Below are 24607 nucleotides of genomic sequence, written 5' to 3' on the forward strand. Positions count from 1 at the left end.
GTCTCATCTTGTTAACGAAGACACGGCTTCAATTTCGTCAGTTTTTATCATCGGATATTAATTTTAGCTTGTCAATGTCTCGTCTTCGTCACAGAAAAAATTTTCATTAACGAATATTTTTCGTCATCATCTTCACTAACGAAATTAACACTGGCTCAAAGTTGCACATTTTCTTATGTGCAAAATTGAAATTTTGCATAAAACATTTCTAAATAAAGCACCATTTTCATCCAGGGAGATGAAGGGAACAAAACTATAACTTCATAATTAAATGGTGCTAAATATAACTAAGAACTAATTTGCTGCAGTACGAGAAACCACAGTGGGTCCAATTTTTGTATATAATGAATTACATTACAGAAATTACAAACACGGTCAGAAGTCTGAGATGCGCTAGTGAGCGACGCCTCGTGGTACCATCACAGAGAGGCTCAAAATCACTTTCCAGAACATTCTTGTTCACCATTCCTGGCTGGTGGAATGATCTTTCCACCCTTATCCGGAATGCTGAATCCCTGACAATTTTCAAGCAACTGCTGAAAACTCATCTCTTTCGAAGCTACTTGACTTCATCGCAAAATAAATAAATAAATAAAATAAAATAAATTGTCTCTTTCTTCATGTATTCCTTCTCTCTCTAGTTTGTACTTATTTGAATAATGTCTAAAACTTGGTATTACAAGCACTTCCTGTGTATGTTTATGTATCCCCAATTGTAAGACGCTCTGGATAAAAGTGTCTTCAAAATAACTAAATGTAAATGTAAATATATATACAGTGGTTACCGAAAGTATTCAGACCCCCTTAAATTTTTCACTCTTTGTTATATTGCAGCCCTTTGCTAAAATAATTTAAGTTCATTTTTTTTCATCATTAATGTACACACAGCACCCCATATTGACAGAAAAACACAGAATTGTTGACATTTTTGCATTTTATGGGGTGCTGTTTGTACATTAATGAGGAAAAAAAATGAACTTATGATTTTAGCAAATGGCTGCAATATAACAGAGTGAAAAATTCAAGGGGGTCTGAATACTTTCCGTACCCACTGTGTGTGTGTATATATATATATATATATATATATATATATATATATTGTGACACGTGTCCCGAGCTCTCCTCAGCGTCGCCCTGGAAACGGAGCAGGCACACCTGCAGCTGCTCATCACGGGCTGAGCGGCCACACCTGTGCCCCATCAGCCGCTGCTCTCATAAGCCCTGCTCTCATAAGCCCTGCAAACCAGCACAGAGGTGAGAGATGTCTCCACAAGACTCGGCTGAAACTTGTCTTTCCTTTTGCCCACAGAGAGCAGCGTGTGACCGCCAGCCCCACCAACCACGGGAGAGCATGGCCCCACACTGCACCAGCGCACCGACAGCCAAGACGCCGAGCACCGAGCACCAAACCGCCTCACTGCAACGCCTATCACCACCTTCCCATTGAATAAAATTCACCCTTCGGGGAACTTACCCTCATCCTCGAGTCGTGTCCTCCTCCACCCCGCCACACTGGTGGAGAATGCGGGCAGGACAGTGAAGAGGACACCAACGACCCGACCCCACTCCCCGTGCTACGAATTGGACTGGTTTGGATTGACTTTTTTTTTTTTCCACATTCCTTACCTCACGTGATTTTTCTGGTTCCCCAGGTGGCGCTCCTCCCCCAAAGATGGAAGAGCTGTTGAAGCACCTCACCGAAGTGAGCATCCACCAGCAGCAAATCATGGAGCACATGGCCGCCCGGCAGGGGGAAACCGAACGGGAGTTGGCCGCGCTCCGCCTCGCCACAGCCCCGCAAACTCCGCTACCTGACCCCCGTGCCCAGGCAACCCAGCTGCTGCCCCGGATGACGGCCCACGATGATGTGACGATGTACCTCCAGATGTTTGAGACCGTAGCCACTCGGGAGGCGTGGCCCAAGGAGGAATGGGCGCGCATCGTGGCACCGCTGCTCACTGGAGAGGCTCAGCGAGCGTACTTCGCGCTTCCTCCGGAACAAAGCACCTCTTATGAGGATTTACGGAAGGAGATCCTAGGACGGATGGGGTTGCGATTCCGATCAGCGCTGCCCAGCTGTTTAATGAATGGACCTTCGACCCTCGGCAGCCGGCCCGGGCCCAAGCCGCTAGCCTCTCCCGTTTGGCCCAGCACTGGTTGCTGGCCGGGGGTCCCACCGTACACCAGGTAGCGGAGCGCGTCATGGTCGACCGCCTCTTACGTGCTCTTCCCCGCCTGCTGCGGCAGGCCGCCGGCATGCGGAACCCAGCCAATGTGGATGAGCTCGTCGAGGCCATAGAGCTGGCAGAGGCCACCCAACACCGGGAGGTAGGGGAGAGAGCGCCGCCGTTTCCCCGGAGGGTGGTCCAGGAGCGACGCACTCCGGAGGGCACCCAGCGTCCAGTGAGCAGGCCGGCGGTTCCCAGCCCACAGGATGAGCCCATGCCCACGGAAGCTCCCCGCTCCCCAGGACGACCTTGGCTGGCGGGCTGCGTCGTGCACACCGAAAACGCTCCACGGGTGGAAGTAAAAATAAACGGCCGCCCGTTCCTCGCCCTTCTGGACTCCGGCAGTGCGGTCAGTCTGGTCAGGACATCGATACTACCCCCGCGGACCGAGACGAAGCCCAAGCTCCCTATAACCTGTGTGCACGGCGACACCAGAGAAGTGCGCGTGGCCCATAGACGTCGGGCTCGTCCGAGACCTACCCGTACCGGTCCTACTGGGAAGGGACTGGCCAGGGTTCGTACCCGTGTTGATAGCCTCCGACAGCCCCAGGGGTGGTGAGTCGCCCCGTCCTCCTCCTAACCTCTACTTTGACTTATTTCAGCAGGTGACCGGGGCCGGGGGTTTCTCCAGGGAGCAGCACGAGGACGATCGCCTCAAACACTGTTGGGCTCAGGTGAGGGTTGCCGAAGGAAAGGAGCTCCAGCCGGCACCCCACCCAACACCCCACTTTATAGTGGAAAATGGCCTGCTCTACTGCGTCGCCCAGTGGCGGGGGGAGGAGAAAACCTTGCTGGTGGTCCTTACGCAGCAAGACGGAGGCGGTGATCGAGATCGCCCATGCTCATCCAATGGCAGGCCACCTGGGAGCCCAAAATACGGTCCAGCGCTGGCACGAACACATCGGCACGAACACATCCTCGTCATCGTGGACTATGCCACCCGGTATCCTGAGGCCATCCCCCTCCGTAAAGCCACCACGAAGGCCATAGCCCAGGAGCTATTCACCCTATTCAGCCGGGTCGGCATCCCCTCCCAGATCCTGACTGACCAGGGTACCCCCTTCATGTCCCGGATGATGGCTGACTCAGGGTCCAACAACTCCGCACCACGGTGTACCACCCCCAGGCCGACGGGCTCGTCGAGCGGTTCAACCAGACCCTCAAGCAGATGCTGCGGCGAGTGGCGGCCGAGGACAAACGGGACTGGGACCAGATGCTCCCCTACGTGCTCTTCGGCCGACAGCCCCGCGGTCTGCTCAACGTTGCCCGAGAGGCCTGGGAACAACAGCCAGCGGTACACCGGACCACCATCGAACACATGCGTGAGATGAGGGAACGGATCGACAAAGTAATCCCCATCATCCGGGAACACCTCGTCCGGGCGCAGCAGGCGCAGCAATGGCATTACAACCGGGCGGCCCAACCACGGGAGTTCCAGCGAGGAGACCACGTCCTGGTGCTGGTGCCTGCTGGTGCCTGCCTGCAAGTTCTTGGCCACCTGGCAGGGTCCCTACACCGTTATGGAAAAGGTTGGCCCCGTTACGTACCGGGTACGGCAGCCAGGTAGAAGAAGGGAGGATCAACTGTACCATATTAATCTGCTGAAGCGCTGGGTCGGGACCGGGCCCCAGCTCTCCGCCTACACCAGCTCGACTTCCGTGTTTGTCGATATGGACCCCCAACTCTCCGCCGCCCAGAAGTCGGAGCTGCAGCACCTGGTCAGTCAGTTTCCGGATGTGTTCTCCCCCCAGCCTGGGTGGACCCATGTCTTGGAGCACGACGTCCGCACACCACCGGGGACCATCGTCCGGCAGCGGCCTTACCGTGTCCCGGAGGCTCAGCGACACGCCATCGAGGAGGAGGTACAGGAGATGCTGAGGTTAGGGGTAATTGAACCATCACGCAGCCCATCGTCATGGTTCCGGAGCCTGACGGCACCCTCCGCTTCTGTAACGACTTCTGCCGCCTGAACGAGGTCTCCGAGTTCGACTGTTACCCCATGCCCCGTGTCGACGAGTTACTGGACCGATTGGGAAGGGCACAGTTCATCTCCACTCTCGACCTTACAAAGGGCTACTGGCAGGTCCCCTTGACGGATCAGGCGAAACCGAAAACAGCCTTTTCTACCCCAAGTGGCCACTGGCAGTACTGGGTCCTTCCCTTTGGCCTACACGGGGCCCCGGCCACCTTCCAACGGCTGATGGACGTCCTCCTCCGGCCGCACCAGGCCTACGCGGCGGCTTACCTGGATGACGTCGTAATTCACTCGGAGACCTGGGAGGACCATCTAGAGTGGCTGCGGAGAGTGCTAACGGAACTACGCCGGGCTGGCCTGACCGCCAACCCCCGGAAGTGTCATCTGGCCCTTGCCGAAGCCAAATACTTGGGGTACCAGGTGGGCCGCGGCCTCATCAGACCTCAAGAGAAGAAGGTGGCAGCTATCCTCTCCGCACCGCAGCCCACCTCCAAAACACAGGTGCGGGCCTTTTTGGGGTTGGCGGGGTATTACCGCTGCTTTATCCCTAACTTCTCCTCCTTAGCTTCTCCCCTGACAGACCTGACCAGGAAGAGGCAGCCGGAGAAGGTCTTGTGGACCTCCGAGACGGAAGCAGCATTCCACCGGATCAAGGCGGCCCTCACCACGGAACCGGTCCTCCGTGCCCCCGACTTCAACCGCCCCTTCCTGCTGCAGACTGATGCGTCAGACACCGGGTTGGGAGCCGTCCTCTCGCAGGGCCACGACGGTGAGGAACACCCGGTGATGTTCATCAGCCGAAAGCTGACCCCTGCAGAACAGTGGTACACGACGGTAGAGAGGGAAGCGTTGGCCGTCAAGTTGGCAGTCCTGGAGCTCAGGTACTACCTCCTCGGCCGCCACTTCACCCTCCTGACCGACCATGCCCCCCTGCAGTGGATGGCCCGGGCTAAGGAGACCAACGCCAGGATGACGCGGTGGTTCCTGGGGCTCCAGGACTTCAACTTCACCGTACAACACCGAGCGGGGACGGCCAACGCCAACGCCGACGGACTCTCCCGCCTGTGGTCAGCTTTCACAGGTCTGTCAGGCTCCACTCCCCGCCCTCTCCCGATCTCCAGAGGACTAGGACGACGCTTGGGGGGGGGGGGGGGGGGGGGGGGGAGTGTAACACGTGTCCCGAGCTCTCGTCAGCGTCGCCCTGGAAACTGAGCAGGCACACCTGCACCTGCTCATCACGGGCTGAGCGGCCACACCTGTGCCCCATATACACCTGACATTACAAGTCACATACCAACATGGCAATATATATATATATATATATGGTCAAACATTAAATTACAAATAAAAAACAATATATATGACACCTGACATTACAAGTCACATACCAACATGGCATTTGTAGCTTGTCCAGATTTCATTCACACTACACATACTTTATAGGTCAAATAGTAAGTTCTTCAGAAAAAGCAGCACATACTCTGACAGTATCAGGGCTTCCCATACACTGATTTTTTGTGGTGGGACAAATAGATTTTCCAAAAGGCTTTGACTTCGCTGAATAAACATGAGCACTGCACATTTCAAAATCAAAACGTGGCACGGGTGTTTTTATATAAATGTATCTTTTTTGAAGGGAACCGGTTGTCTTCAGAAAAGTTTTTATGTCATTTAAATTTAATCTTTCTTTTAAATCTTATAATGCCTTATAAAGTAGCGCTCATGAGCATAGCACTGTTTTGATTACAACCATTACCAGGGAAACCACCGTTTCTTAAAGCACCTCCTGCTGGCAGAGAATGAATTTGCACTTTCAATAGGCCCATCTGCTGTTATATACATATATATTTCCCCCAGGGGAAGTGCCGCCACACACATAGAGTGTAAGTATGTGGGGAACGCTGAGTATACAGATATGGATGCAGCTTTAACTATATTGCATCATATTTATTTTTTTGTAGTGTAGGGTAGTGTAGTGTGTAGGGGTACTTCAATCTTGGCGGCTGAGTCTTTTGACAAGAACTGGCAGGCTGAGTCAATCTGAGTCCCTACAGCATGGAGGATGGACTCCTGCTCCATCTTGAGGCCCATGACCCTCTCGTGCAGCTCCTCCATAGAATGCTCTGCACTCTGCCTCCTCTCTTCCTCCCTCTCTGCTAGCTTCCGCTACATAGGAGACATTAAGACAACCTCTGAGACGTGTGCAGGCACAACATCTGCCTGCTAGTAAGAGAAACACACTTACATGTATACAGATTGATCTACCCTCTTTTATGGTTGTAGGCTAATGGTTATACACAAACGTGGTTAGAATTGTTGGTACTCTTGGTAAATATGATCAAAGAAGGCTGTGGAAATAAATCTGCATCGTTAATCCTTTTGAACTATTATTTAAATTAAAAAAAAAAAAAATCACAAAAATCTAACCTTTCATTGGAGAATAAGAATTTAATATAGGGGGAAATATCATTATGAAATAAATGTTTTTCTCTAATACACATTGGACACAATAAATGGTACCCTTTTATTCAATACTTTTTGAAACATCCATTTGCCAAAACAGTATAGGAGTTTTCTCCTATAATGCCTGATGAGGTTAGAGAACACCTGACAAGAGATGAGAGACCATTCCTTTATCCAGAATCACTCCAGACCATGAAGGTGCTTCTTTTCAGTTCATCCCACTCATTTTCAATAGGGTGAGGGTCAGGTAACTGAATGGCCATAGCAGAAGCTTGGTTTTGTGCCCAGTAACCCATTTTTGTGTTGTTTTTTAAGGTTTGTTTTTGGATTATTGTCTGGTTGGAAGATCCAAACATGGCCCATTATAAGATTTCTAACAGAGTCAGTCACTTTTTAATTTTAATCTGTTGGTATTTGATAGATGATCAATGATACAATAATGCCATGTGTCTAAACAAGATGTCCAAGTCAAGTCAAGTCACTTATATTGTCACATCACCACAGCACATGTGCCTTGGTGAGTGAAATTCTTGGGAGTGTGCTCTAGAAATTGCAGATACAATTTACATATAAATTGATAATGTGCAATATGCACATACATATAGTCAGTACTCACAGTGTAGTATTAGACATACAGTTAACACTACACATTATATGCAGTATGTACATACTTACAGTTAGCACTACACATTATACACAGTATGTACACATTCTACTTTATGTAGACATATACAGGTGCTGGTCATATAATTAGAATATCATCAAAAAGTTGATTTCACTAATTCCATTCAAAAAGTGAAACTTGTATATTATATTTATTCATTACACACAGACTGATATATTTCAAATGTTTATTTCTTTTAATTTTGATGATTATAACTGACAACTAATGAAAATCCCAAATTCAGTATCTCAGAAAATTAGAATATTACTTAAGACCAATACAAAGAAAGGATTTTTAGAAATCTTGGCCAACTATAAAGTACAGTAGGTGGCCATTCAAAATGGTGGTTCTACCGCCGCTGCCGCATCGGCAAAGTGCATTTGCAGCTTTTGACCGCTGAGTGGTGCTTTAATCACAAGTTTAATCACTGCAGTCGGGGAAAATGAAAGAAAAACACTGTAGGCTAGTTTAAATATTTAATATTCACAGATGAAAGTTTACTCCTTATGAAGATATGTGTGTTTCTTAGAACGAAATCAAGCAGGATAAATGTCAAGCCTATGCCTGAGCCTGTGCTTATATTTTCTCTACACCATATTTTAGATTTGACACATTTAATTAGTGTGCAGTATTATTTATATAATATGAATTATGTGTTATATTATTCAAAAGAAATTGTGGTTTACTTTGCATCGGAGCATTAAAAGTGGTAGCATAGTGAGCTAGGCTTGCATGTTTTATAAATTATTTTCTTTATTTTAGTAAAACGTGAGGCACTGTATAATTTCGCTCCCATTATTGAGGCCTGATTAAAACAAGAAACAAATAAATTAAACCTCTACGATTTAGCTAAATCACTGAAACTCTAAAGAATGTATGGATTAATAAAATGCCCTCACGTTTAAACTCAAGTTCTCTCATTATAATCAACAAAATGCACACGATGTAAAAAAGAGCTTCATTAATTGACAACTTCAGTTATTTTTAATGGAGTCTTCTTTACTTGCGTTAATATAATTTAAGTAAAGTAAAAATAAATAAATAAATAAATAAATAAATTGCAGCCGCATTTAAATGCAGGTTTGTATAATATTGCCTTAAATATCAGTGCATGATTTGCTCGGCACGCATGATGCTGAGTGCACGTGCAGCATTTATTCTTATTTGTCTACATATTTTATATTCATTACAAATCTTGTTTGGTTTTATTTTGGATAATTGCATGTAAAAAAGTGATTTACTTTGTAATGCATATGCAAAATGTGAATTATTATTCATATTCAAGTGTTTGTGCGAAAATTATCAATGTGCATGCAGGACAGGGAGGCACCCTCTCGATCACTTGAATTTTTTCCTAATAATGAAATAACTGAAAATTGGGGTGTCTCACATACATGAGAAATATATCTACAGAAAGCTTGAAATGTCTTTTAAACAAATCAATTCAAAACTAAAGCATTATGTAATCTGTGAAGGCTGTAATCTTTAAGGCACGCGCGTCCATGTGGAGAGAGACAGCACTGTGAATTTCATCTTGCAGCCGACAAGAAAACATTTGTTTATTAATAAATAATTAAAATGTCTCCTTTTTTACAATTATTAGGCTACTTCTGCCTGTGCTTTGTGGCAAACTTAATGCATGTGCTTGAGCCCAGAATATATTAAGGCTCATTATGGATTATAGATGTAAATTTAATATAAACCTGCGATTAGTTGAATAATGACAAATGAACGACTAGTAACTAGAAAAATCGTACGTGGGAGGCAGACCTACTAAATACCCTCTAGACATCTGTGTTAAAGTTTTTAAAGCATTTTATACGCGTTTGCATAAATTCTTCTTTCAGAACGGTCCGTAACAGAGAGATAACACTGATTTTTCCTCTGAAACACAAAAACGAAAATTGAAATAAAATCAATATTTTATGTTTTGAGAATGGCCAACCCTTCTCTCTGCAGATATTGTGCTTCTGGTTTGTGCATTTTAAATCACATAAAGTCTATAAAATATAATGTCTCCCAAAACTCTGGTGTTTTTTGTCACGTCTGTAATGCATGTGTATTCCCAAATCTAAAAAAGCCTATAAAACATGTTCATAGATGGTTACTTCACTGATGTCTAGACTCTGTTTGGGATTTAGAAAAACTTAAAGAGATGGTTCAATATATTGTTTATGAATAGGCTACATTCTGTGAAAATGTATTTCACACTCTAAAAAAATATTGTATGGACGCAACAAAATAAAACCCCCGACGCTCCACTCAGGGCTCCCGCAGTTCTTATCGCGCGTTTGAGACATGCTGCCGAGCAGAGTATGAGCAGTGCGGTGTTATTCTGACTGGAGCGAGGAGCGGATTTTTTAAAAGTAGGAGCGCCGTGGTTTTCACTCGCTCCAAGAGCGCTCCACCACCACTCCATCACGAATACAATTCATGTCAACAGCCCGTAATATAACTGCATATTTAGCAAGAATTCACATGATAAACATATTTAGCTATAGCTTGATACACATAATCTCTCCAATCAGAAGACTATGACGGCAATAGTTGAGCATGACAGGCTAGTTCTCTAGGAGTTTGTCTGTTCCTTTTACTGATTATTTCCAAGTTAAAGCATGATTATAACAGATACAGCACATTCACACGTAATCGCTGTCGCAATGATGCATTCAAACAAATGTAATCTTACAGTGCTACTTCATCTGTATCTGATTTTGAATGAGCAGAAATCTGTAAGAAATGCATCGATCTGTAGATAAAATAACTGACGAAAATGTACTGTTATTTTCATCACAAACAAAATTTGCACAGGAGAAAGCAGCAATTATACCTTTTAATGCTGACAATGTTATTAGTTTGGCGTTTGGTAGGAAAAAAAGTTTGCACACAATAGCCTAATCCCCTTTGAAAACTCTCCTGTAATTTTATTTGTTTATTTATTTTTATTTTATTTTTTAGGCTACGTTATGAAAATAACATTTCAACTTTAGCCACGGAGTGAAGGCGGAGCGGTGTTTTTGGTATCAAAGAACGGAGTAATTTTTAAATGCTCGGAGCGCGGAGGAGAAATTGTTGCTGCTCCACTCTCACATACTCTGCTGCCGAGTGAGAGAGATGTTTCGCCCTACGAAATGAACAAGACCGTTCGGTGTAGACAGGGTTAGACAGTGTCTGCTATATTTACAAATAACTGATATAAGAAATAAAAATAAATACATAACCTAAACCAGCGGCAAAACGAGATGGAAATATAGACTAGAAAATTGATTTACACTTGCTCTGTCCTACGTCCATGACACTGACTCACTGGAGCTGCCAGTTTTAATCTGAACAGCTCTTAACGCCGAGTGGATGGTTAGATACATGTTGGGCTAGTATAAAAAAAATAAATAAATAAATAAAATAAAGGTCTTTCCAGCATTAAGGTAATAACGCTACTGCTTTTTATTAATCATCTTGTCTCAGTTATATTAAAACTTGTTTTGAACAATTTCTTTGTCATTTGAATATTAATTTTCAACAGTTTGCATCTTTTTTTTTTTTTTGAGTTAAGGCAACTTCCTCTGAAATTAAGTTATAATAACTAATAAACTAATGCGCTATACAGTAGTCAACATTTGAAGTGGATCAAACCTTTCTTTAAAGTTGTCCTAAAACCTGTTCTGCAAGTTTGATACCCTCATAAGACACTGTCCATATGAAAGAGCAAGAAATTCACACCTTTATCTCGACCCCCATAAACTATACAGAACTACCCCAAAACCCCCAACCCCCTCCAGCTGAACTGAATTCGGTCTGTTTTTTGGCTGTGAGAAACGGTGTGTTGTCATGTTACTGGGTTGAAACATGCCTGCACTCAAAGCAGCCCTACTCTTTTTATTCATTATTTTCTCGCAGCCCATATTATTATTTTCACTAGACCAAAATAATAACAAATTATCAATTGATAATTAATCATTATCTTTGTGAAAATCATTGTTATTTGTGAACGTATGCGTTTGAGGAAGGCTTTAAGACCAAGCGGAATCCTCCGTCAGCTGCTCCTGCTTCACTCGCACTAACAGCAGCCACCTTCACCGTCCGCGGTTTGATTTCTCAAAATCAGTTTGAGCGAATACAACTTACTGATCATGAGCCCAACATTTAGCAAGGCAGGAAAACATTAAGTCTACCCGAAGGAAGACATATTTCATTGAGCTAATGCTGTTAAATAGACAGTAAAAACAAAACAAAACAAAAAAAAAACAACTAGTGTAGGCCATTTTTTAATTTGGATCTCATTATATTGAAGTACAAATCCAAACACCAGAAGCAACCTACACTCTCAGTGTTCTTTCATTGAAAGGTATGCATTTTATTTATTCACAGGCTATATGGTTGAAATAATATTTTAGTTGAAAACTAAGTGCCATTGTTTAAAAAATGCATCATAGTAATGTTTCACAGACCTTCAGTTGTCATGCTTTAAAATCCCATGCCATTTGTAATTTCACAGTATTTTCACCTCCTAAATTACTACCCCAATTCTATAATGGTAAAATTTATTCAGGCTGATGCCATTTTTATGACATTATTTTTATTTTTAGAATAATTGTAGTCTACATAAATGGGTGAATCAAAACAAATATAACTTTTTAACTGCAGGCAGATATAGGCCTATATTATTGTACAATACAAATATTTGGATCGTCCCTTATTCTGTCCCTTATTTTATTATAGAATAAATACTTATTTTCTTCAAGAATAAACATTATAAATAAATAATAAAAGAAAGAACCTCTATTAGCCCTTATTTGTAGGTTGTAGGAGATATGCGAGCGAGATTAATAGATTTAAAAAAGAAAAAAGTGGGTGCTTAGTTTCGGAAAATGAATACAGCTCGTAAAAAATGCTATGATGAAAAAGTCATGCTAACTTATTAATTCATAGAAATAATTTAAGCAATTAAAACCTCTTTTATACTAGATTCAACTTGAATTTCAATACTATTAAACTGACTTTAAAACCTCAAGGAGTTTATAAGTTGTAATGGTAAAATGTCACAGTGCATGTTAAATAGCCTAAATGAACTTGTATCTTATATAATATCTGAAGACCTTGATTGCATGTTAGCATAAAACTAACAATATAATTAGATTTTTTTTCTTTTTTTTTAAATGAACAATTCCTGTATAAAATGTAACAGCAACCATTATATCAAACATTTTGAAATCATCCACAGCTGAGCAACAAGAGAGGTGGATCTGAAGTTATATTTGTTTTGTTCACAAAGTGAATGTGATGCACAAAGTAATTTTTAGATGCAATGGAAAAATAAAGCTGGATAAAAACATACACGAAAACACGCTAAAAAATAAATTAAGTTTGTGAGAGTTGCATTTTATTACATTCAGAAATAATAACGGCAAGCCTAATAATGCTATAGGCTAATGTACCAACAGGATATTTTTAGTTCCCTTCACTTTACAACAAATCCTTTAAATGTAACAAATTTATCAGAACAGAACAAGAATTACAAATATATAATTCTAATGGATAAATATAATTGCATTATATAATAATATAGGCTTATAAACAACAACAACAACAAAAATAATAATTAAAAATAATTTAAAGCGATACATAAGGTAAGGTTGGGCTTATCTCTCTCATTCGGGACAAATCCAAACATGCTGCCAATTTGAAGCTAAACTCTTATTCATTAGGTAAAATAGGCTTTGGATTTCACACGTGTTTCAGTATCAACGAAAAAAAAATCATAATGAGCAAAAATATGCCAAAGTGAACCGCTACTCGCACAGCATGGCTCGGTGAAAGGCTGCTGTTTCCAATGAATATGTGCGCGTGAGGCACCAGCGCGATCAAAGTCACAATTCACAATTTTTGGTCACACAGTAAAGGCATAATTCAAAAATGCAAAGTGTTAGCAGTTTGAAAAATCAAGAATAATAACAGAGTTAATAAGAATTAATTGTAAATGCTGGACCGTTCTCATTTCACTCTGCAAATGGAACCTGAAGGTCATTTATTTTTTTTTTAACCAAGAATGAACCGAAATGAAAACATTTAGCTTTTAATCCATATTATATATATATATATATATATATATATATATATATATATATATATATATATATATATATATATATATATATATATATGCAATGACTGTTTAATAACAATAGCATGCATAAGAGCCTTTGTGTAAAGGTCTTTCTTTAAATTTTTGATGAGTAGACTGTGGCCTAAGACTATCCTATTTTTTAACGGCTTTTAAGGATGTTATAATGTATATTATAATGTTGTTTTACGTCTTCCTTTAATTTTACAATTACATTCAGTTCGCAATCCATCCCTTTGCGCCACCTGGCGGTAGTTTCGCGATTGATTTTAACACGCGACTGATTTGCAGTTAACGGTGGCAGCGGCGGCGGCGGCGGCGGTACGCAGGCAGGTATTACCCATTTTGGTTGTCTACCTACTGTATGAACATGAAAAGTATGAGCATGTACAGCACTCAATACTTACTTGGGGCTCATTTTGCCTGAATTACTGCAGCAATGCGGTGTGGCATGGAGTCGATCAGTCTGTAGCACTGCTCAGGTGTTATGAGAGCCCAGGTTGCTCTGGTAGTGGCATTCAGCTCTTCTGCATTCTTTGGTCTGGCATATAGCATCTTCCTCTCCACAATACCCCATAGATTTTCTATGGGGTTAAGGTCAGGCGAGTTTGCTGGCCAATTAAGAACAGGGATACCATGGTCCTTAAAACAGGTACTTGTAGCTTTGGCACTGTGTGCAGGTGCCAAGTCCAGTTGGAAAATGAAATCTGCATCTCCATAAAGTTGGTCAGCAGCAGGAAGCATGAAGTGCTATAAAACTTCCTGGTATACGGCTGTGTTGACCTTCGACCTCAGAAAAAACAGTGGACCAAGACCAGCAGATGACATGGCACCCCAAACCATCACTGACTGTGGAAACTTTACACTGGACCTCAAGCAACAACGATGGTGTGCCTCTCCTCTCTTCCTCCAGACTCTGGGACCCTGATTTCCAAAGGAAATGCAAAATTTACTTTCATCAGAGAACATAACTTATGGACCACTCAGCAGCAGTCCAGTCCTTTTTGTCTTTAGCCAATTCTGACGCTGTCTGTTGTTCAAGAGTGGCTTGACACAAGGAATGCGACATCTGAAACTCATGTCTTGGAAACGTCTGTGCGTAGTGGTTCTTAAAGCACTGACTCCAGCTGCAGTCCACTCTTTGTGAATCTCCCCCACATTTTTGAATGGGTTTTGTTTCACAATCCTCTCCAGGGTGCGGTTATCCCTATTGCTTGTACACTTTTTTCTACCACATCTTTTCCTTCCCTTAGCCTCTCTATTAATGTGCTTGGACACTCTGTGAACAGCCAGCCTCTTTTGCAATGACCTTTTGTGTCTTGCCCTCCTTGTGCAAGGTGTCAATGGTCGTCTTTTGGACAACTGTCAAGTCAGCAGTCTTCCACATGATTGTGTAGCCTACAGAACTAGACTGAGAGACCATTTAAAGGCCTTTGCAGGTGTTTTGAGTTAATTAGGTGATTAGAGTATGGCACCAGGTGTCTTCAATATTGAACCTTTTCACAATATTCAAATTTTCTAAAATACTGAATTTGGGATTTTCCTTAGTTGTCAGTTATAATCATCAAAATTAAAAGAAATAAACATTTGAAATATCTCTGTCTGTTTGTAATAAATGAATATAATATACAAGTTTCACTTTTTTGAATGGAATTAGTTAAATAAATCAACTTTTTGGTGATATTCTAATTATATGACCAGCACCTGTATACACATAAAAATATGCTAAGGTGCAACGGATTATACATGAACTGGATACACAAAATGTCATGGATGTGCACTGGATGGCATCCAGTTGTAGCAGGTAGATTTTTGTATTAAATGCAGTGTGTATGTATAGTCCAGTGTTGAACTGTTGAAGTTAAAGTGCAGTGTGTGGCATACCATAGTCTGATAGCCTGAAGGAAAAAGCTATCCCTCATTTGGCTAGTGCGGGATCGGATGCTGCGGGTACGCATACCTGGATGCATCTGGGTACGTGGTTTCCGGCTCACTTATATTCCCATACAGTTCCGTGAGTGCCTGGTCTGTGTTGGCTTGAGGGGGAATGTAAACAGCTGTGATTATGACCACCGTAAATTCCCTTGGTAGCCAGAATGGTGGACAGAAGCATATGGAATTCCAGATCAGGGGAGCAGAAGGACTTAATAGAGTATAGGTTCCTTTCATCATACCACAAGTTGTTGATAAAGAAACAAACGCCCCCACTTCTGCTTTTCCCTGTGAGCTCTTTCGTTTTGTCCAAGCGGTGCACAGAGAACCCCATAAGCTTGATGGCTGAGTCTGGAACGACTGCAGGCCCACAACATTAAAAATATAGCAGTATATTTCATTGTACACAGAGTACTTTTCATCCCTGTGTTCACCAAACCCATCTTGAGTGTTTGCTGCTAAAAAGCTCCTTTTTTAGTTACATCTGACCATAGAAACCATTCCCGTTTGAAGTTCCAGTCATGTCTGACAACTGAATTATTTTTTGGGGAAAGCATTTTCTTGACCACTCAAACTCTCCTTCTCACCATGCATTAAGATGATATAGGCACATATCCTCTTCCAGGCAGATCCATAACATTTTCTGTTGATTGGAACTTCTTAATTATTGCCCTGATGGTGGAAATGGGAATTTTTCCTGCTCTAGCTCTTTTCTTAAAGAGCAAGTCATATGAGTTTTTGAAAAATATCTCTTTTGAATTTTATAATGTAGCTATCCTTAAATGAAAACAATCTGCAAAGTTGATAATCAAAAAAGTGCATGATAAATAAAGATATTGTCTCTCAAAAGAGAGAGTCGGTTCTAAATCGCCTTAATGAGTCGTTAAATTTCCGAATCTTTTGCCTGTTACGGGCTCAAAAAAAGTTTTTGTGCTAATATGTAATGTTTACCTAATGCAGCTTTAGGTTTCCAGGTGAAGCACAATATTATTGTCTTACTGAAGTAGTTCTGATAATTCGGTGTAAACCCACTATTTCTTAAGAATGTGTTGATTATTGTAGACTGATGTTGTTCTAATTACTTCGTTTAATAATATAGAATGTAGTGTAGCACACATTGTGAAATTGCTGTTTATTTTGCTGCACCGGCAGTTATAGGGTTAATGCGGGAGAGATAGGCTGCTGCGCCTGTGATACTGCTTTGCGTTCTGATTAAAAGTTAAGACAGCATCTTTTGTCCGTTGTTCTTCAAACATTACAGTAGACATATTTTGGTTTACAAACTGTATTGTTTCATCAGTTAGTCACGTAATCACTCGGCTAACATATCCACCAAGTATTTAAAGTTTAGCAGTAAAACTTTAGCTGTCGGCACGATTCGCTTGCATTAGTGTTTTTGTATTGTATTGTCATAATTATAAGAACGGATTGGAGCACTTTATTTTATGTAAAGGTGATTTGTCAATGGTAGCGCTGGCTAACTGGCTCAGGGACTCCTCTCTGTGCCAATCACAACAGGCTTGGTCAGCTGACCAATCAGAGCAGACTAGGCTTGTGGAAGGGAGGAGTTTGCTCCGAACTTGCTTTTGAATGAATCATTTCCTAATCATTGGCAAATGACTCTAATATTAAATGTATATTCTGAGAAAATTACAATTTTTTCTGACCTTAGATGCATTTAATTCATTGTAGAGCACCCCAACACAATATTAGGACACTTTAAAATACCATATGACCTGCTCTTTAAAGCCACTTTCTAATTTGTGATTTTTTAGGGGTACCAGTAATTGTGTCCAACATGTATTTGAGAAAAATCATTTATTTCATAATGATATTTCCCCCCATTTTAAATTCTTATTCTCCAATGAAAAGTTAGATTTTCGTGATTTAAAAAAAAATAAAAGATCAAAAGGATTAACAATGCAGATTTATTTTCACAGCCTTATTTGATAATATTTACCAAGGGTACCAACAATTCTGACCACGTACCTGTATGTATACTGCATAAAAAAAATAAAAATTGCTACATATTGATACTTGAAGATTGTGTATTGTGTGTTTGAGTAATAAGTTTGTTTTTGAGGCTTGAATAAAGAATAAGCTTTCTATGAAATATAATAGTATAGATTGCCCTTTCTATTTCATTTTTCACTGATTAATTTATTTTTTTTTTCACTGATGACACATTGTTCATTTTTTAAGTGAATTTTTGCCTGTGATTAATGCATTAGTGTGATTAAAATTCACTTCTTTAGACTGAATGTATGAATGTGTTTGCCCAGAAGCCACTTTTCAGTCTCCCGGGATGTCTACAAAACATTTGTAAAACAGCAATTAAGTATTTCAGAAATACAGTTCTACGTTTGTTTTGAAGGTGTAGCCTACACACTGTCAAAAAAAGATGTACAAAACTTTCACTGGGGCAGAGTACCTTTTTTATAAAGTACTGATATGTACAATTTAGGTCCTATTATTTAAAGTAATTTAAGTAAAGAATGTGGTTTTCAGATCCCAGCACTTCTGTCTAGTTTAGTTCCAGTTCCATGTCAGTTATTCATGCTCCACGTTTTGTCTTCCGTTGAGTGTTCATTGCCTCACCATGCGCTTTTGCCTCATGTTTTTGTCAAGCACCTGGCTTTTGTTTTTTGGCCAGGTGTTCTTGTGTTTTTATGTTCAGTGTAAACACATGGCTTTTTTGGTGTGTTTGTTTCTATGTGCTGTGTGTTCTCCTTAACCTTTACCTTCACATCAAGCTCTTTTTTGAGGGCGTGGTATTTGTGGAGGAGCTTAGCATGATTTTCCTCACTGGTGCTCAGCTGCTCCGTCAGTTTATCACATTCTGTCTTCATTTTGTCCAGCTTCAGCTGCAGAGCTGTCCTCAGTTCACTATCGGCCACTGCCTCAGACTACAAAAGCAAAGAAACAATATTATCACATTGTTTTCTTCATTTATTCTTAGAAATAATTGTAGATTTCTAAGATCCCTTTGGGCACAATCTTGCTCTCTGGTAAAAACCTGCTAATATTACCCAATATAGGTAATATTGGGCGAACAACACAACAGGTATAAATATTCAAGCCTAAAGAAAGCTTCAGCCAAAATGCAACCCCTTGACTAAAGCAGGGCATCTAAAAATTGCTCTGTCTAAGCTATGGACAGCACCTGCCTGTTGGGTCTGTTTTTAACCTAGAATGGAGAATGTACTTGTGGCAATTTACGTGGAAACAAGAGCAATTTAAAAAAGTTCACTGAAAAAAATGTATACCCATTTGCATGTTGTTCCAAACTATTATGACAACATTTTTCCTACAAAAAAAAAAAATTAATAAACACAAACCAACATACATACACAGCCAACACACATTCAAACAAACAAGGAAAAAAAAAAAAAAAAACCAAGTAGTCCACACAAGCTGTATATAAGTTTCATGGTGTGACTCTTTTGACTTTTTTTGCAATTAACATAATGTGCATGCTTGCTGTTTTCAATCAGCTTTTGAATGAATATATGACAGATTTATGCTGCCTCTGTACCTCATTTGATTTATTTATTTTCTTTTAGTACTAGTAGTAGTAGTAGTATAAAGACAAATTTAGCTGTCCAATTGGAAAACCAAACAAATTTGAAATCCTAATTTTATTTATGTATTTGTTTATGTTTGTCCTGCACAGAAAAAAAAAACAACTTACAGATTTGAAAGGACGTAATGGTGAGTAAATAATGAAAATTTTTTAATTTGGGGTAAACTACTCCTCTAGTCGTGTATATAGACAGGTTCTGTGATTAAAATTCAAACCTTAAGGTCTCTGATGAGAGCTTCCAGTTCTTCTCGCTCTCTTTGATATAATCTCAGCATGTCGTGTACATCCCTGTCCTGTTGGGCTTTTCCTTCTTGCTGGGTCATTCGGAGGTGGCTTAGCTCCTTCTGATGCACCTGCCTCTCCAGTTCCAGCTGTCGACCAAAAGAGGAGCTCTCTTCCTGAGCCATAGCGAGCTGTTTTTCTAGATCCTTCTTGGAGCTTTCCATCTCAGCCAGTCTGGCAGCTAAGTCAGCTCTCGCAGCACTCAAGTTCTTGACTGAGGCCTGGAGATCCAACAGAGATCTCTGCTCCTCCTCTTTACTATGCTCCTGAAGTTCCACATGCTTCTGCAGCCTGATGTTCTCCTCTCTCATACGGACCTGTAAGGAGATCTGCTTCTGTGCCTCCTCTTCCAGGCCTCTCAAGGTTTCCCGAGCCTCTTGGAGCTCTAGTTCTAAAGTGACAAGCTGTGAACGAGTTTCAGTAAGATCCACATTACAGCGGCGTACATCCTCTTCACGCTGGGCAAGATGTCCAAGAGCATCAGCCAGCTGTTGGCGTGCACCGTCTAGCTGCTGGCTAAGAATGCCTTCTCTCTCTTTGCTCTGAAGTACAGAAAAGATTAAATACACATAAAAAAGAAAGATATAATGCAAAATAAAATCATGTAAAAATCTTTAACAAATGCAGATTTACAGATCTGCTTGTACACTTTTATCTGTTTTTGACAACTGTTTTAAACAACATTTTCTCATTTCAAATAAGTTGTGTTTGAAAAGCACTGCATCACTTTCACTATTTCACTTTCACTTGAGGCAGTAGCCAACAACCAACAAAACCAAGCAACCACCTAGCAAAATGACCCTGCCAACATCTCTGCACCAGAATATCATAGAAACTGGTCTATTTTCAATCACCATTAAGCAACCCAAAAGCACTCACAACACCTTAACAACATCCAAGCAATATTACAAAGTATTTTTTGCAATTTTTTATTTAATTTTTTTTATTTACTGACTATGGAAAGTGTAGAAAAAAGCTAATTTTGGATCCCACCCACATGTTGTTAAGTCTCACCCGTATATCTTTATCAGTGTTGTTTCTGCTGTTATCCTTTAGTTCCTGAAATTCTCGCTCCAGTTTCTTGCACTTAGTCTTCCACTGTCGGACTGCTTCCTGAGCTTTAGAGCGCAGCTCCTCTCTCCTTCTCTCACTCTCGATCAGCTGAGCATCCAGACGGCCACATTCTGACACATTTTCCTCTGAACGAGACTGGATCTCCTTCAGTTGGGCCAACATCTTCAACTGCTGTTGTTCACGTCGCTCCAGATCTGCTGAAAGAGCCTAGAGAGATGAAAGAATTTATTATTATTAATTAAATATAATAATATACTAATTACTATAATTAACTAACAACTATATATATATATATATATATATATATATATATATATATATATATATATATATATATCTATATATATATATATATATATATATATTAGTTAATTATAGTAATATATAAGCAGAGGACTGGAGGCCTGGGGCTGTAACTCTGGTTCCTCTGTAGTATCCGAATGGAGCGATCTGTGCTCTGGGACACTAACACAGCTCCTCTATGCCTCCTCTCTCACTGCACTTCATTGAAACCATTTTGAAAAATGAAAGCTTACTAGAGATGAAATCGAACCTGTTGACACTTGCACAAAACAATATCAAACACACAAACCTCGACCCGGAAAGCGAGCTGAGTTTTCTCTCTCTCTTTTCGTTCTATGCTTTTTTTCAGTTCTTCCACCTCACTAGAAACACTGATTCTACCCAAATGCACCCGCAGGTCTTCAATCTCTCTCTCCAGTTCGATTCGTCCTGGGGGAAAACACACATACACACAGTGGTTAAAAACAGTATACAATTCACAAAACACTTGAACCAGACTCAACATATGCTACCGCTGTCAAGGCCTGTGACTCCTCTCTCCTGCTGTCTCCTTGCACTTCTCTGGTGAGACAGGATTAAAGACAACTCCCTTTGCAAATCTAAACGCTCCTTCTCCGACCTCAGAAGCTGAGAACGCATGTCATCCATCTGCAGGCCAACAGCAAAGACTCACACATTAAGAAAATTAAAACTCTGTCCACAATTTACTCATCCCTCATGTTGTTCCAAACCTACATAAATTTATTTAATCAAAGGCAAACAATTGTTAAGAATTGTGCTGTCCACTCTCTTCCATGCAATTATTCCCCATGCCTATTTATTCCATATCCTAAGATTAATAATGAAGCAGGTCAAACTTCAAAAAGGCATAAAAATACATTTTAAAAAACCACATTAGGGATGCAAAAGCATGTTTTATAAATATAGTCTACTTCCAAATCGAAGATGAAAACTTTAGAATAGGTTTAGAATAACATGAGGGTGACTCAATGACAATTTACATTTTTAGAGGAACAAATGAAAACATCTCCGCATCAGGCAGTGTTGTGGCAAAACATAAATCAGTGAAAGAAGGGACAAGGATCACCTTCTGAAGAAGGGTGTCTCGTCCACCTTCTGATTGATCCAGCTGCTCTCTGAGTCTCAACAACTCCTGCTGCATCTGTGGAGGAATTCACAGAGGCACAATTCTCACTTTATGACTATGGGCATAAAGTCTGTTCTAATTTCCAGCCTATTTCGATAAAAAAAAACTTGATTTTGGTTTTGGTAACATTTATCAACTAGATTTTCTTGACCTTGCCTTGAATCCAGACCTTGCCTTGACGACACTTAAGGCGACTGACAATGTTTTTATGTCATGCAAGAAGAGGTTTGCGCACCCTGAGTAAGTGTGTGAGAGAAACTTGTGCAGAAATCAAAACAAATGAGTGAAACCACGCACACAGAAACTTGTAGATGTATACTGCAATAGTAATAAAAAAATAAATAAAATTATATATATATTGGCAACACTGTAGAGTGCCAACTTGATGCTTCCTCTGAAGAATGAAGACTGCTTAGATGTGTTCGACTTAAAAGCATTGCTGATCAGACCGATTGGTGTGTCATCAAAGTACTGTGAGAACTATGAGAGCGGATGTCTCCTTATGCTTTCTCTCACCGTACTTTGATGTCATATACCGATCGATCTTCAAGTCCAGTCGAACACACCTCTTTTCTCTCGCATGTTACGTGACCGAGTGTAATCACAGCCTCTGCGATTGAAAAATTTTGTTTTTTTTTCATATTGCACTATTATCGCAAATGCAATTAATCGTTTAGCCCTATTGTAGAGTAAAGCTTGTTGTTTGTCGTTTATCCAATCACAAATGCAGACATGGTTTTATGTTTGTTTATGTGGCAAGATATGCAACACAACGTGTATAAAAAGACAGTATAAGTCATTATAATCAGTAATTATGTCCCCACTGGATGCAACAAATTCCTCGTTTTTAATGGGTTTTATTGGTTTTGTCTCGTCGAAGCAGGACACACAGCATGACAGTATGGTAAGGGGTGTAACATTTCTGTCACACACTTGAGGCATTTGGCCAATCACAACGCACTGGATAGCTGGCCATTCAGTGTACACCTCACTTCTCAGAACAATGAGCTTTGTAAAAATCAACACGTTTCAGAAAGGTGGGCATAGAGGAGAATCAATAATGTACCGTATGTGGAAAAAAATGTGTTTTTTTTAACCTTACACCTAGGGCTGGGCGATGTACCAAATATTAGCGATAATATCTGAATAATTTTGACGACTATGTAAAATTTTAAAATATCGGGAATATCGAATATTTCAAATTCAAGCACACTTTCCCAAAAGAACGCGCGGAACATTCAAAAAAGGAACATGTAACTGCGGAGTGCTCTACAAGCCTCTACTACGAGAGCTTTCATGAGAGCGGTTGCCAGATAACAAGAGTTTAAATCCCCAAACCAGAGCTTCACTGTTACAAGGATACATTTTTTGCCCTGTGTTTGCTTATTTTAAGCAATCTGGCAGCCATGCGCACATGCTCACTCCATTGCGGAAGCGCCACTGACGACGATCTGAAAACACTAACAAGCTGGAGTTTAGCGATCTAATGAAAGCGGGGTTCAGCCAGTCTGTGTTCTGTCGTGGGATCTCGACTGTATTGTTTGCGATTTTGATCGCTGAATAAATGCACTTACTCGACTGCTAATGTTTGAATAGAGAAACATAGGCTATGGCCATTTGGAATTACTATTATGGAATTTCACTGTTATATTTACCAGTTTTCATAATATAGACAGTGTGTGTGTGTGTGTGTGTTTCAGCAACTAGCTCTAAGAGGGTTTTTAGTTTCAATGGGAACATAGTTTCATGCCACAGAGCTCCTCTTAAAACCGCAGACAGTTGACAGACTTGTGTTCTTAGCTAAAAAACTTGTAAAAATAAAAATAAAAAAAATAAAATAAAATACTTATCCCAGTTTAGTTATTTCTTCTAGTTGTAGTTTAAATTGTGAATTGCATGCACTAAAAAAGTTGACAGAATGTACTTTCTGTACTTGTCTTGTACTACTTCAGTTACATTTATGTGTTCATTTAATAAAAAGCAGTAAGTGATCACTTGGTCTAGATTTTTTTTTAACTGCTTAAATTACCTGTTCAATCTAAATTGTTTTTGTTGTTGTTGTTGTTTTTTTTTATGGGCAAAAGAAAATCATAATTTTTTTATTATTTAAATGCAAATGCAAACATATCGAGATATATATCGAATATCGTAAACATTGTAGGACCTCGGTGAACAGTCAAACCAATAACTGCAGAATCGGCTACTTCTGCCAAAGGAATTAAAAGAGCCTATTTCCTCCCATCTGCACAATCTGAACTCCATTAATTATTAACTAAAGAGTAACAATGCTCAGTTGTATGTCTGCATTTAATAGAAGTGACAACGTGATTCCGCAACAGAGGACTTTTGTTCCAAAATACCCCCGCTCATCAGAAAACTAATCAGGAGCTAATCATGTGACGTCGGCATCCTGTGTAAGCTTCCTGTCAGCCTTGTTGTTTTCCAATTAAAAGAGGTTGACGACATTAACTCTTTTCACAAGATACAAGGACCCTGTGTATCAAGAAGCATCTCATGATCACAACGTATGGAAACCCCTGTGGCCCCACAGGAATCATTAATAATTATTGGACCTCAACACAAAGGATCCATATAGGATCCATCCCATGACTCTGCTTCCTACTTGCTTGTGAAGTTTTCTACAATCTGAACTTTTCAATAAATAATCTCAAAAGGACAACCATTGAGAAATCTGAAGGTTTAATTATATTCACAAATAATATGTTTTATGTCTTATATATGTTTAATGTGTTCAAATGTAATCGGTGCAAATTTAATCAATGTTTTACTGGTTTTAGCAGATAGTGTTATTAAATGTCTGTAAGATATGGAAAG

General features: G+C 40.7%; 1 protein-coding gene across 1 annotated transcript in view; it reads right to left on the bottom strand.

Annotated features, from left to right (window-relative positions):
• LOC109113217 (centrosomal protein of 128 kDa-like) overlaps positions 1–24607 on the bottom strand; it is a 158194-nt gene that overhangs the window by 85187 nt on the left and 48400 nt on the right. The window contains exons 10-16 of the mRNA XM_042747132.1: positions 21713–21787; positions 21138–21273; positions 20915–21054; positions 20263–20529; positions 19182–19790; positions 18125–18289; positions 6193–6369 (exon numbers count right to left, since the gene is read on the bottom strand). Coding sequence (XP_042603066.1) covers positions 6193–6369; positions 18125–18289; positions 19182–19790; positions 20263–20529; positions 20915–21054; positions 21138–21273; positions 21713–21787 — 1569 coding nt within the window. The remainder of the gene's footprint in view (positions 1–6192; positions 6370–18124; positions 18290–19181; positions 19791–20262; positions 20530–20914; positions 21055–21137; positions 21274–21712; positions 21788–24607) is intronic.

The sequence above is a fragment of the Cyprinus carpio genome, chromosome B20 (genome assembly GCF_018340385.1).
Source record: "Cyprinus carpio isolate SPL01 chromosome B20, ASM1834038v1, whole genome shotgun sequence".
Taxonomy (NCBI): Eukaryota; Metazoa; Chordata; class Actinopteri; order Cypriniformes; family Cyprinidae; genus Cyprinus; species Cyprinus carpio.